This window comes from Pseudophryne corroboree, chromosome 3 (assembly GCF_028390025.1).
Source record: "Pseudophryne corroboree isolate aPseCor3 chromosome 3, aPseCor3.hap2, whole genome shotgun sequence".
NCBI classification, from domain to species: Eukaryota; Metazoa; Chordata; class Amphibia; order Anura; family Myobatrachidae; genus Pseudophryne; species Pseudophryne corroboree.
The window spans coordinates 388,114,271-388,126,996 of record NC_086446.1 but is presented as its reverse complement, the minus strand read 5'-3'; the positions used below and the strand labels follow the sequence as shown (position 1 = coordinate 388,126,996).

The 12,726-nt window shown below is 46.0% G+C and overlaps 1 protein-coding gene across 1 annotated transcript in view; it reads right to left on the bottom strand.

The window, feature by feature from the left end:
- CNTNAP1 (contactin associated protein 1) overlaps positions 1-10,113 on the bottom strand; it is a 219,128-nt gene extending 209,015 nt beyond the window's left edge. The window contains exon 1 of the mRNA XM_063960038.1: positions 9,304-10,113. Within this exon, the coding sequence (XP_063816108.1) occupies positions 9,304-9,367 (64 nt within the window). The 5' untranslated portion in view covers positions 9,368-10,113. The remainder of the gene's footprint in view (positions 1-9,303) is intronic.
- Between the last annotated feature and the right edge of the window lie 2,613 nt (positions 10,114-12,726).

Genomic DNA, 12,726 nt, shown 5'->3' with positions numbered 1-12,726 from the left:
CAAAATCGGCGGCAGAAGACTCCTTCATATGAGGTAGCGCACAGCACTGCAGCTGTGCGCCATTGCGCCCACACTAACCCACACACTCCGGTCACTGTAGGGTGCAGGGCGCAGGGGGGGGCGCCCTGGGCAGCAATTAAGTACCTCCTGGCAAAAGCAGCATATATACAGCTGGGCACTGTATTATGCATGAGTCCCCGCCATTAATTTCACAAAAAATCGCGGGACAGAAGCCCGCCGCTGAGGGGGCGGGGCCTTCTTCCTCAGCACTCACCAGCGCCATTTTCTCTCCACAGCTCCGCTGAGAGGAAGCTCCCCAGGCTCTCCCCTGCAGACTCACGGTAGAAAGAGGGTAAAAAGAGAGGGGGGTGCACATAAATTTAGCGCTTTAATCATATATACAGCAGCTACTGGGTAAACACTAAGTTACTGTGTGATTCCTGGGTCATATAGCGCCGGGGTGTGTGCTGGCATACAGGGGTGTATCTAGGGGTCTGAGCGCCCCTGGCAAAGTCAGGGGCTTGTGCCCCTCCCCCCCCCCCCCCACACACACACACATACACATGCATACACATGTTTGAAATAAGGAAGGGGTGTCAAAAAAGGAATGTGGCCTTGTGGGAAAGGGACATTGCCACACAATAGTACTTCCAATTCAAATGATGCCGTATAGTATCACATTACACAGCATGGTAGTGTCCATTACTCACATTACAACGCACAGTAGTGTCTCCTATTCACATTATGCCACACAGTCTCATATCCTCCAACATTTTACACATAAAAATCGGTACAAATTCGAAAAGGGGGCGTGCCCACGGGTAAAGGGGTGACCACGCCCCTTTTCCTATACTTTCATTGGAAGTTTAGAGAGCCAAAAATCGGTACAGACCATAAAAATAAGGTACTGTACCTGCCAAAAAGGTGCAGCTGGAGGGTTTGCAGTTGTACCCCTTTCTAATTTTATGTGGGGAATGCAGTCAAACCACATTTGCCATTAGTATATCTGATCCTGCCCATAGGCAGACACACATACAGTATACACTTACATACATAGTCACACACAAAACACATACTGTACATATGATATACACTACAGTCACACATGCAGTAGATTCAAATACAGTCACATACATACATACATACATACATACATAGGGGGTAATTCCAAGTTGATCGCAGCAGGATTTTTGATAGCAATTGGGCAAAACTATGTGCACTGCAGGGGAGGCAGATATAACATGTGCAGAAAGAGTTAGATTTGGGTGGGTTATTTTATTTCTGTGCAGGGTAAATACTGCCTGCTTTATTTTTACACTGCAAATTAGATGGCAGATTGAACACACCCCACCCAAATCTAACTCTCTCTGCACATGTTATATCTGCCTCCCCTGCAGTGCACATGGTTTTGCCCAATTGCTAACAAAAATCCTGCTGCGATCAACTTGGAATTACCCCCATAGTTACACACTTATTCACATACATAGTCACATACTAATACACACATAAATACAGTAGGTACTTATACACACACAAACATACAGACATAGTCACACACATACATAAATTCAGTCACAGACACACACACACACCCCTCATTACAGACAGGGTACGCTGACTGCATTTACTTTAGTAGCTCATTGTCCTCTCTCCCTCAACTCCATGCTGCTGGGCTGCCTGGCAGTGAGTGCCGTGCTTCCACTCCATCCACTGCCCTAGCCCAATGCCGGGCAGGGCAGTCCTGTGCCTCGACCCCCTTCGTCCCCATAGCCCGGTTCTGACCTGGTGACTGTCTGTCACTGCCGGCGCCAGTGTCCAACAGCACAGCTCCTCACTAGGGATCAATCAGACTCAAAGTAAACTACAGATCATAGCAGCCCTTGCTGCCGGGGGCTCCTGGCAACAAGGGCTGCTGGGAGCTGTAGTTTATGTTGAGTCTGATTACAAGCAAGGTGCGGGGTGCTGCTGCCGGACACTGGCGACAGCACCAACAGACAGTCACCAAGTCTGACAGCACTACTTGGTTCTACCCCCTGGCCATGGATGGCACTGACAGATGGTGCCCCCTTCTTGCCTGGCGCCTCTGGCGAGTGCCATCATGGCCAATAGGTAGATACACCCCTGCTGGCATACTCTCTCTCTGTCTCTCCAAAAGGCTTTGTGGAGGTCCAGTCCTCATATAGAGCATCCCCTGTGTGTGTGGTGTGTCGGTACGCGTGTGTCGACATGTTTGACGAGGAGGGCTATGTGGAGGCAGAGCAGGTGCAGATGAATGACGTGTCTCCGCCGACGGCGCCGACACCTGATTGGATGGATATGTGGAAGGTGTTAAATGTTAATGTAAACTCCTTGCATAAAAGGTTGGATAAAGCTGATGCCTTGGGACAGTCGGGGTCTCAGCCCATGCCTGATCCTACAGCGCAGAGGCCGTCAGGGTCTCAGAAGCGCCCACTATCCAAAATTGTTGACACAGATATCTACACGGATTCTGACTCCAGTGTCGATGACGATGATGCAAAATTGCAGCCTAAAATGGCTAAAGCCATCCGCTACATGATTATAGCAATGAAGGATGTATTGCACATATCAGCGGTAAACCCTGTCCCTGACAAGAGGGTTTATATGTATGGGGAGAAAAAGCAAGAGGTGACTTTTCCCCCTTCACATGAGTTAAATGAGTTATGTGAAAAAGCGTGGGACTCCCCCGATAGGAAAGTGCTGATTTCCAAAAGGTTACTTATGGCGTATCCTTTCCCGCCAACGGACAGGGTGCGCTGGGAATCCTCCCCTAGGGTAGATAAAGCTCTGACACGCTTATCTAAGAAGGTGGCCCTGCCGTCACAGGATACGGCCGCCCTAAAGGATCCTGCAGATAGGAAGCAGGAAAGTATCCTGAAGTTTGTTTATACACATTCAGGTACTCTACTGAGGCCGGCAATTGCGTCGGCCTGGATGTGTAGTGCTGTAGCAGCATGGACAGATAATCTGTCTGAGGAAATGGATACCTTAGCCAAGGATACCATTTTACTGACCCTGGGGCATATAAAAGACGCTGTCCTATATATGAGGGATGCCCAGAGGGACATTTGCCTACTGGGCTCTAGAATAAATGCAATGTCAATTTCTGCCAGAAGGGTCCTGTGGACTCGGCAATGGACAGGTGATGCCGACTCCAAAAAGCACATGGAGGTTTTACCTTACAAGGGTGAGGAATTGTTTGGGGACGGCCTCTCGGACCTAGTTTCCACAGCTACGGCTGGGAAGTCAATTTTTTTGCCATATATTCCCTCACAGCCTAAGAAAGCACCGTATTACCAAATGCAGTCCTTTCGATCACAAAGAAGCAAGAAGGTCAGAGGTGCGTCCTTTCTTGCCAGAGGCAGGGGTAGAGGAAAGAAGCTGCACCATACAGCTAGTTCCCAGGAACAGAAGTCCTCCCAGGCTTCCACTAAATCCACCGCATGACGCTGGGGCTCCACAGGTGGAGCCAGGAGCGGTGGGGGCGCGTCTACGAAATTTCAGCCACCAGTGGATTCGCTCACAGGTGGATCCCTGGGCTATACAGATTGTGTCTCAGGGATACAAGCTGGAATTCGAAGTGATGCCCCCTCACCGTTACCTCATATCGGCCCTGCCAGCTTCCCCCATGGAAAGGAAGGTAGTGTTAGCGGCAATTCACAAGTTATATCTCCAGCAGGTGGTGGTAAAGGTTCCCCTCCTTCAACAGGGAAGGGGATACTATTCCACAAAGTTTGTGGTACTGAAACCGGACGGTTCGGTCAGACCCATATTGAATTTAAAGTCCCAGAACATTTATCTGAAAAGATTCAAGTTCAAAATGGAATCACTCAGAGCGGTCATTGCAAGCCTGGAAAAGGGGGAATTTTATGGTGTCTCTGGACATCAAGGATGCTTACTTGCATGTCCCCATTTATCCACCTCATCAGGAGTACCTCAGATTTGTGGTACAGGACTGTCATTACCAATTCCAGACGTTGCCGTTTGGGCTCTCCACGGCACCGAGAATATTTACCAAGGTAATGGCGGAAATGATGGTGCTCCTTCGAAAGCAAGGGGTCACAATTATCCCATACTTGGACGATCTCCTCATAAAGGCGAGGTCCAGAGAGCAGTTGCTGATCAGCATAGCACACTCTCAGGAAGTGTTGCAACAGCACGGCTGGATTCTGAATATCCCAAAGTCGCAGCTGATTCCTACGACGCGTCTGCCCTTTCTGGGCATGATTCTGGACATGGACCAGAAGAAGGTGTTTCTCCCGGCGGAGAAGGCTCAAGAGCTCGTGACTCTAGTCAGAGACCTCTTAAAACCGAAACAGGTGTCGGTGCATCGCTGCACGCGAGTCCTGGGAAAGATGGTGGCATCATACGAAGCCATTCCCTTCGGCAGGTTCCATGCGAGGATCTTTCAGTGGGATCTGTTGGACAAGTGGTCCGGATCGCATCTTCAGATGCATCGGCTGATCACCCTGTCCCCGAGGGCCAGGGTGTCTCTTCTGTGGTGGCTACAGAGTGCTCACCTTCTCAAGGGCCGCAGGTTCGGCATACAGGACTGGGTCCTGGTGACCACGGATGCTAGCCTCCGAGGGTGGGGGGCAGTCACTCAGGGAAGAAACTTCCAAGGGTTGTGGTCAAGTCAGGAGGCTTGTCTGCACATAAATATCCTGGAACTAAGGGCCATATACAACGCCCTGAGTCAAGCGGAGCCTCTGCTTCGCAACCAACCGGTGCTGATTCAGTCAGACAACATCACCGCAGTGGCTCATGTAAACCGCCAGGGCGGCACAAGAAGCAGAGTGGCGATGGCGGAAGCCACCAGGATTCTTCGTTGGGCGGAGAATCACGTGCAAGCACTGTCAGCAGTGTTCATTCCGGTCGTGGACAACTGGGAAGCAGACTTCCTCAGCAGGCACGACCTCCACCCGGGAAAGTGGGGACTTCATCATGAAGTCTTCACTCAGATTACAAATCGATGGGAACTGCCACAGGTAGACATGATGGCATCCCGTTTCAACAAAAAGCTACAAAAGGTATTGCGCCAGGTCAAGAGACCCTCAGGCGATAGCTGTGGACGCACTGGTAACACCGTGGGTGTTCAAGTCGGTCTATGTGTTTCCTCCTCTTCCTCTCATACCCAAGGTGCTGAGAATCGTAAGAAAAAGAGGAGTGAGAACAATACTCCTTGTTCCGGATTGGCCAAGAAGGACTTGGTACCCGGAACTGCAAGAAATGCTCACAGAGGACCCATGGCCTCTGCCTCTCAGACTGGACCTGTTGCAACAGGGGCCCTGTCTGTTCCAAGACTTACCGCGGCTGTGTTTGACGGCATGGCGGTTGAACGCAGGATCCTAGCGGAAAAAGGCATTCCGGACGAAGTTATTCCTACGCTGATAAAGGCTAGGAAGGACGTGACAGCAAAACACTATCACCGTATATGGCGAAAATATGTGGCCTGGTGTGAGGCCAGGAAGGCCCCTACAGAGGAATTCCAGCTGGGCCGGTTCCTGCACTTCCTACAGTCTGGAGTGACTATGGGCTTGAAGTTAGGGTCCATAAAGGTCCAGATTTCGGCCCTATCCATTTTCTTTCAAAAGGAACTGGCTTCTCTTCCTGAAGTTCAGACGTTTGTTAAGGGAGTGCTGCATATTCAGCCCCCTTTTGTGCCACCAGTGGCACCTTGGGATCTCAACGTGGTGTTGGGTTTCCTGAAATCCCACTGGTTTGAGCCACTTAAGATCGTGGAGCTAAAGTATCTCACGTGGAAGGTGGTCATGCTATTGGCCTTAGCTTCGGCTAGGCGTGTGTCAGAATTGGCGGCTTTGTCATGTAAAAGCCCCTATCTGGTTTTCCATATGGACAGGGCAGAATTACGGACTTGTCTGCAATTTCTGCCGCAGGTGGTGTCATTTTTCATTTGAACCAACCTATTGTGGTGCCTGCGGTTACTCGTGACTTGGAGGATTCCAAGTTGCTTGATGTAGTCAGGGCTTTGAAGATCTATGTAGCCAGGACGGCTGGAGTCAGGAAGACTGACTCGCTGTTTATCCTGTATGCATCCAACAAGCTGGGTGCTCCTGCTTCAAAGCAAACCATTGCTCGCTGGATCTGTAACACGATTCAGCAGGCTCATTCTGCGGCTGGATTGCCGCATCCAAAATCAGTGAAAGCCCATTCCACAAGGAAAGTGGGCTCTTCTTGGGCGGCTGCCCGAGGGGTCTCGGCATTACAGCTTTGCCGAGCAGCTACTTGGTCGGGTTCAAACACATTTGCTAAGTTCTACAAGTTTGATACCCTGGCTGAGGAGGACCTTGTGTTTGCCCATTCGGTGCTGCAGAGTCATCCGCACTCTCCCGCCCGTTTGGGAGCTTTGGTATAATCCCCATGGTCCTTACGGAGTCCCCAGCATCCACTAGGACGTTAGAGAAAATAAGATTTTACTCACCGGTAAATCTATTTCTCGTAGTCCGTAGTGAATGCTGGGTGCCCGTCCCAAGTGCGGACTTTCTGCAATACGTGTATATAGTTATTGCTTAATAAAGGGTTATGTTATGGTGGCATCCATTGTTTGATGCTCTGTTGTTGTTCATACTGTTGACTGGGTAAGTTTATCACAAGTTATACGGTGTGATTGGTGTGGCTGGTATGAGCCTTACCCTGGATTCCAAAATCCTTTCCTTGTAATGTCAGCTCTTCCGGGCACAGTTTCCTTAACTGAGGTCTGGAGGAGGGGCATACAGGGAGGAGCCAGTGCACACCAGTAGTACTAAATCTTTCTTAGAGTGCCCAGTCTCCTACGGAGCCCGTCTATTCCCCATGGTCCTTACGGAGTCCCCAGCATCCACTACGGACTACGAGAAATAGATTTACCGGTGAGTAAAATCTTATTTTTGTTGGGATCCAATTAACCTACCAGTATATTTTTGGATTGTGGGAGGAAACCGGAGTACCCGGTGGAAACCCACGCAAGTACGGGGAGAATATACAAACTCCGCACAGGTAGAGCCATGGTGGAAACTGAGCCCGTGACCTCAATGCTGTGAGGCAGTAATGCTAACCATTACACCATCCATACTGCCCAAGAGCAATGAAATAAATTAAGAAGCTGCAGTACTTTAGTAGGTGACCAACAGTGTAACAAACAAGTCACTCGATGGATAGGGAGATAACGTATTTAGAAATAGCGCATTAATACTCTTTTCACACAGAGATTTTATTATAGGGGCAATCACTCAGAAGGCATGGTTTTTGCCTTGTAAGTGATTGCCCCTTTAAAAAAACATCTGAATTCGTCCGGCATCCTACAAAGCTGCCGAACCTGGGCGGCATTACATCCGACCAAAGTCTACTAGCCTTTTAGTCAAACATATCTGCAATCAATAATTTGTGTAAACGTATTATCTCCTGTTGTTAATGAAAATATCCATTTTTTTTTAATGCTCCCATAAAGCTGGAAAGATTTCTAATGACCAGACTTAAAATGACGCCTGTACCAATAAAGATAAATTATTTTGCAGACAACACTGTTTCAATACTGTATAAAATAAAAATATTGATAATCTATTACTGGTACTTCATCAGTGGTTTTATTGCTAGGAAAATGACATTGATATAAAGCGTGTAAGACACAAGCATATTTGACATGCATGTTTTAGGTGTGTTTTGAGGTCATGGTGGCCTTACCAAGATGCTTAATATATGTGAACATCGAGATGTTCAGGAAAATACAGCACAAACGCAACACAAACCTATGCTAGTAGTAAGAACAGGAATTGGGCTATAGTTAAGATCCATTTACAGTCGTGGTACAAGAAAAACACATGAAATGACCAGTAGGTACAAGACCTAATTATAACTTAGTCATTAAGAAAAGTAGATGTAATAGTTCTTTTTCACCCTGAGTTTTTACAAACAGCCAGGTCATATGAAATCCACAGATCAGAAGTAGATTGGTTAGAAGCTATTTTTATATACATATATTTTGTTACCAGAGAGTAACATAAGCAAATTAATAAATTGGGACACATGAATTATATACTGTACAATTAATTGAGTTCTCTTTGACCTTACTACCTCATGTGCGAAGTCCAAAATCCATGTTTATTTCCTGCAGCATACATTACTTCAGGTCATCACAGTCATTCTATGGTTTGTGATGTACTAATGTGTTGGATTTTCATAAAATACTTCATAAATAATTGCCTCACACCTATCAAAGGACAAACCAGTCCTCCCCACTGCTCTTCTCTACAATGATCATGCAAAATTCTGCACTGAGCATCTTCTCTAAAGCAACCCCACTTCACATCACACATGTGTCCTTCATCCTGTAAATGACACTCAGACTTCTTTCCAAACATGCAGACAGCAAGGTTAAATTCAATGGTAACTTATCATACCCACCAGCCACCTACCACTAAAGTATTCCAAACCTCATTACACTACCATCCTGAAAGACAAGGGTGGGGATGCAAATTGCAAAGGGCAGGGTAGCGAAGGACTGCAGTGAGGTCATTTGGAGAAAAGTTCTGCATTAAGATCCATTAACCCCTTCCAAGCAAGTGTTTTAACAACCACCCTCCATTGCCTAAAACAGCATTGTGCAAGACTTTTGAAAGTTAAAGGGTTAACCTCCCATACAACATATTTTATTATACTAAATCCACAGCCAAACTGTAACATTTACACTGTTAAAATGAATTACTTGTACTGATAAGTGAAATTAGCACCTGTCCTAGTTGCTTAGCAATATTTTTTCTTCTTCAATGACATCTTTAAATGCATATTGAGAATTGTTGTGTGATTATTCTAATTCTTGGACTGGACCCAAAAAAAACCACCCACAGATAAAGCACTGACTGCGGATCTGGCTCCATACACTTCAGTGGGACACCTCCTAACCCTTCAGATATTGTGCTTTTAGAAATCAGAATAATGAATGCATACATAATGAAAAAAAATAATCTGCTATTTGGGTGAATATACTTTAAAAAGTGTCATAATTGGGCATATTGTGAATACCAGCTTGCAGAGAAAGAGGATGGCATCGTGCTCTTTAGTAAGAATGTCCCTGTGTGCTATAAAGGAATGACCAAGGCAGGCTGGTGCATGGGATAAGCACTGCAATGCAGGGCAGAGGTGTGTGCGCCTGCTTGGGCTCTTAGCACTGCATTGCAGATAACAACTTTATAAAGCTGTCTACATTGCTCCCTCTCCCAGACATTACAAAAAAACAAAAAACAAAAAGAGATTTTAAAAGTCATCATCATCATCATATTTTCATCTTACCTGCAAGGGTTGAATGTCCCCTCTGGAGAACAGAAGCCCATATAAGTAGCAATAAGGGATACATGATTTCCTCTGAAATTTTGAAGATTTCAGCTTTAGACCTTAGCTGGTCCAGGGGCTTCTAAAGATGCATGAAGCTGGGACACGAGGTAGCATCAGCTTCCTACATACAGCAGCATAATAGCAGTGCAGAGCGCAGAGTGCTTAGTCTATCATTCCCACACTGTGGCACTAGCATCCCAGAAAGGCTGGGAAAGGGGTCACATGACAATATTCACAAGTCAGAAGTAGACATCTTTGTTATGGGCTGCATATGGTTCTTTTTTGTTTTTTTTAAAGTATACATATATTGTCATTGTAAACGTGAATATGTAGGTACAAATTGAAAAGTTGCATACAAGCCTGTAACTGAATACAAGAGTCTAATATCAACATTGCTAAAGAGACCCTGAGCTTAGTTTCCCCACACAACATTGTTCTGCTCGGGACTGTAACTAAAGACTATTAGACCCTATAGCAAAGTTTTCAATGGCCCCTACTTTACCATGATTAGGCACCCACTATTGAAAATGCCCATATGACATTGAAAATCTGGTACTGAATTGCTCCAGGCTGCTTTTGGATCCAGCCCCAGTAGTAGCTACATGGGTTGCTGTGGCTACTGTATTGCCCCTGGTTACATAATTATAACATAGAGGTGGGACTCCACATATAAACGTGTTGATTTTAAAATATATAAAGAAAAAAAAAAGTTGTTTGACAAAGATTAACAATACAGACCTACTGTATAACAAATCTAGTTTACACAAAAAATATACGTAAATATAGTGTTTATTCAAAGCATAAGAAAAAAAATAGAATACTGTCTATTCAAAGTATGAAAAGAAAATACTGTAAACTTAAAGAAAAAAATTATTAAATGTTGGATTCTTTATAAATACATATACTGTATATAAAATACAGAGAGTCTCTGAACTGTATAAACAGCACTTCAAGAATAATGTATTACAGTGGTTCCCAAACTGGCACACTGGTGTTCCGCAGGGCACTTTCAAGAGTGCCATGGGTTGGTGGTCCAGGACCAAATCAAAATAATTATGGTCAATGTTATAGGCAAAACCAGTGCTGGTGGCTGCCAACTAGGGTGGCCAATCCCAGGATCGGAATCGGCCGGATCCCAGGATTTTGGGTCAAAAACGGCGGTATTTGAATCCTGGGATTGGAGCCTCCAATCGCGGGATTACCGGGATTATACTGCGCATGTGCACTATTGGTTCTTGACCGGGCAGCGCTGCTGTGCACTAGCGCTCAGCTCAGCCTCAGACGCTGCCCAGCCCCAGCTGTCTGCTGTGTGCGGTGTCATGTCAGCGAGGTCACGCTGCGCAGTCACTTGCCAACCAGGCATGCTACTTCAGCCACGTCCGCCCACCAGCGTGCCTTCCCTCCAGCCAGCTTGCCCGTCCTCCCGCCATTACTTTAAGCGGAGGGGGACCAAAGCAGGTGCCTAAAGCAGGTGGAGTGCGAGTGACACATGACGAGGTGACAGTGTCAGTGTTACTCACGCTGTGCTGCCCTGCTGCCTGCTTCTGGACAGGGGTGACCCCTCTACTCCATAGTGAGTATTTTTATATTTTTTTTATTATGAACTTGAAACGGGGGTTAATTGAAGTGCAGTACAATCCTGGGATTCCGGGAATCCCAGGATTGAGCATTTTTCAATCCTGGGATTGAAAAAATCAGCCTGGGATAGGCCTCCTACTCCCAACAGTGGTGAATTTCCCATTAGGCACATGAGGCACGTGCCTAGGGGTGTTTCTTGCTGGGGGGCAGCACTTGGATATTTGTTTTATTACTTCCAATTATTATTATTAGTCCAAATAAAAATAACTACAACGAATTTTCACTGTACCGTACCATATGCCATCTTGAATGGAGTGTGGACAAGTAGGACATGTGCACACTGTCTCAGCAGGCTTTCCTAAGTAGTAAATATGCATATGTGATTCAAAATAAAACAAAAGGTCACAGCTCATGTCATGTTATATTAAACTGACAATCGCCAAATTAGTAATTACTGTATAACCAAACCATGATGAGCATAAGCACAACCCTGAACCTAAGGATGACAGGGGTACGGGTCATTAGATCGACAAGCCTGTAACTGAATACAAGAGTCTAATATCAACATTGCTAAAGAGACCCTGAGCTTAGTTTCCCCACACAACATTGTTCTGCTCGGGACTGTAACTAAAGACTATTAGACCCTATAGCAAAGTTTTCAATGGCCCCTACTTTACCATGATTAGGCACCCACTATTGAAAATGCCCATATGACATTGAAAATCTGGTACTGAATTGCTCCAGGCTGCTTTTGGATCCAGCCCCAGTAGTAGCTACATGGGTTGCTGTGGCTACTGTATTGCCCCTGGTTACATAATTATAACATAGAGGTGGGACTCCACATATAAACGTGTTGATTTTAAAATATATAAAGAAAAAAAAAAGTTGTTTGACAAAGATTAACAATACAGACCTACTGTATAACAAATCTAGTTTACACAAAAAATATACGTAAATATAGTGTTTATTCAAAGCATAAGAAAAAAAATAGAATACTGTCTATTCAAAGTATGAAAAGAAAATACTGTAAACTTAAAGAAAAAAATTATTAAATGTTGGATTCTTTATAAATACATATACTGTATATAAAATACAGAGAGTCTCTGAACTGTATAAACAGCACTTCAAGAATAATGTATTACAGTGGTTCCCAAACTGGCACACTGGTGTTCCGCAGGGCACTTTCAAGAGTGCCATGGGTTGGTGGTCAAGGACCAAATCAAAATAATTAATAATTATGGTCAATGTTATAGGCAAAACCAGTGCTGGTGGCTGCCAACTAGGGTGGCCAATCCCAGGATCGGAATCGGCCGGATCCCAGGATTTTGGGTCAAAAACGGCGGTATTTGAATCCTGGGATTGGAGCCTCCAATCGCGGGATTACCGGGATTATACTGCGCATGTGCACTATTGGTTCTTGACCGGGCAGCGCTGCTGTGCACTAGCGCTCAGCTCAGCCTCAGACGCTGCCCAGCCCCAGCTGTCTGCTGTGTGCGGTGTCATGTCAGCGAGGTCACGCTGCGCAGTCACTTGCCAACCAGGCATGCTACTTCAGCCACGTCCGCCCACCAGCGTGCCTTCCCTCCAGCCAGCTTGCCCGTCCTCCCGCCATTATTTTAAGCGGAGGGGGACCAAAGCAGGTGCCTAAAGCAGGTGGAGTGCGAGTGACACATGACGAGGTGACAGTGTCAGTGTTACTCACGCTGTGCTGCCCTGCTGCCTGCTTCTGGACAGGGGTGACCCCTCTACTCCATAGTGAGTATTTTTTTATTTTTTTTATTATGAACTTGAAACGGGGGTTAA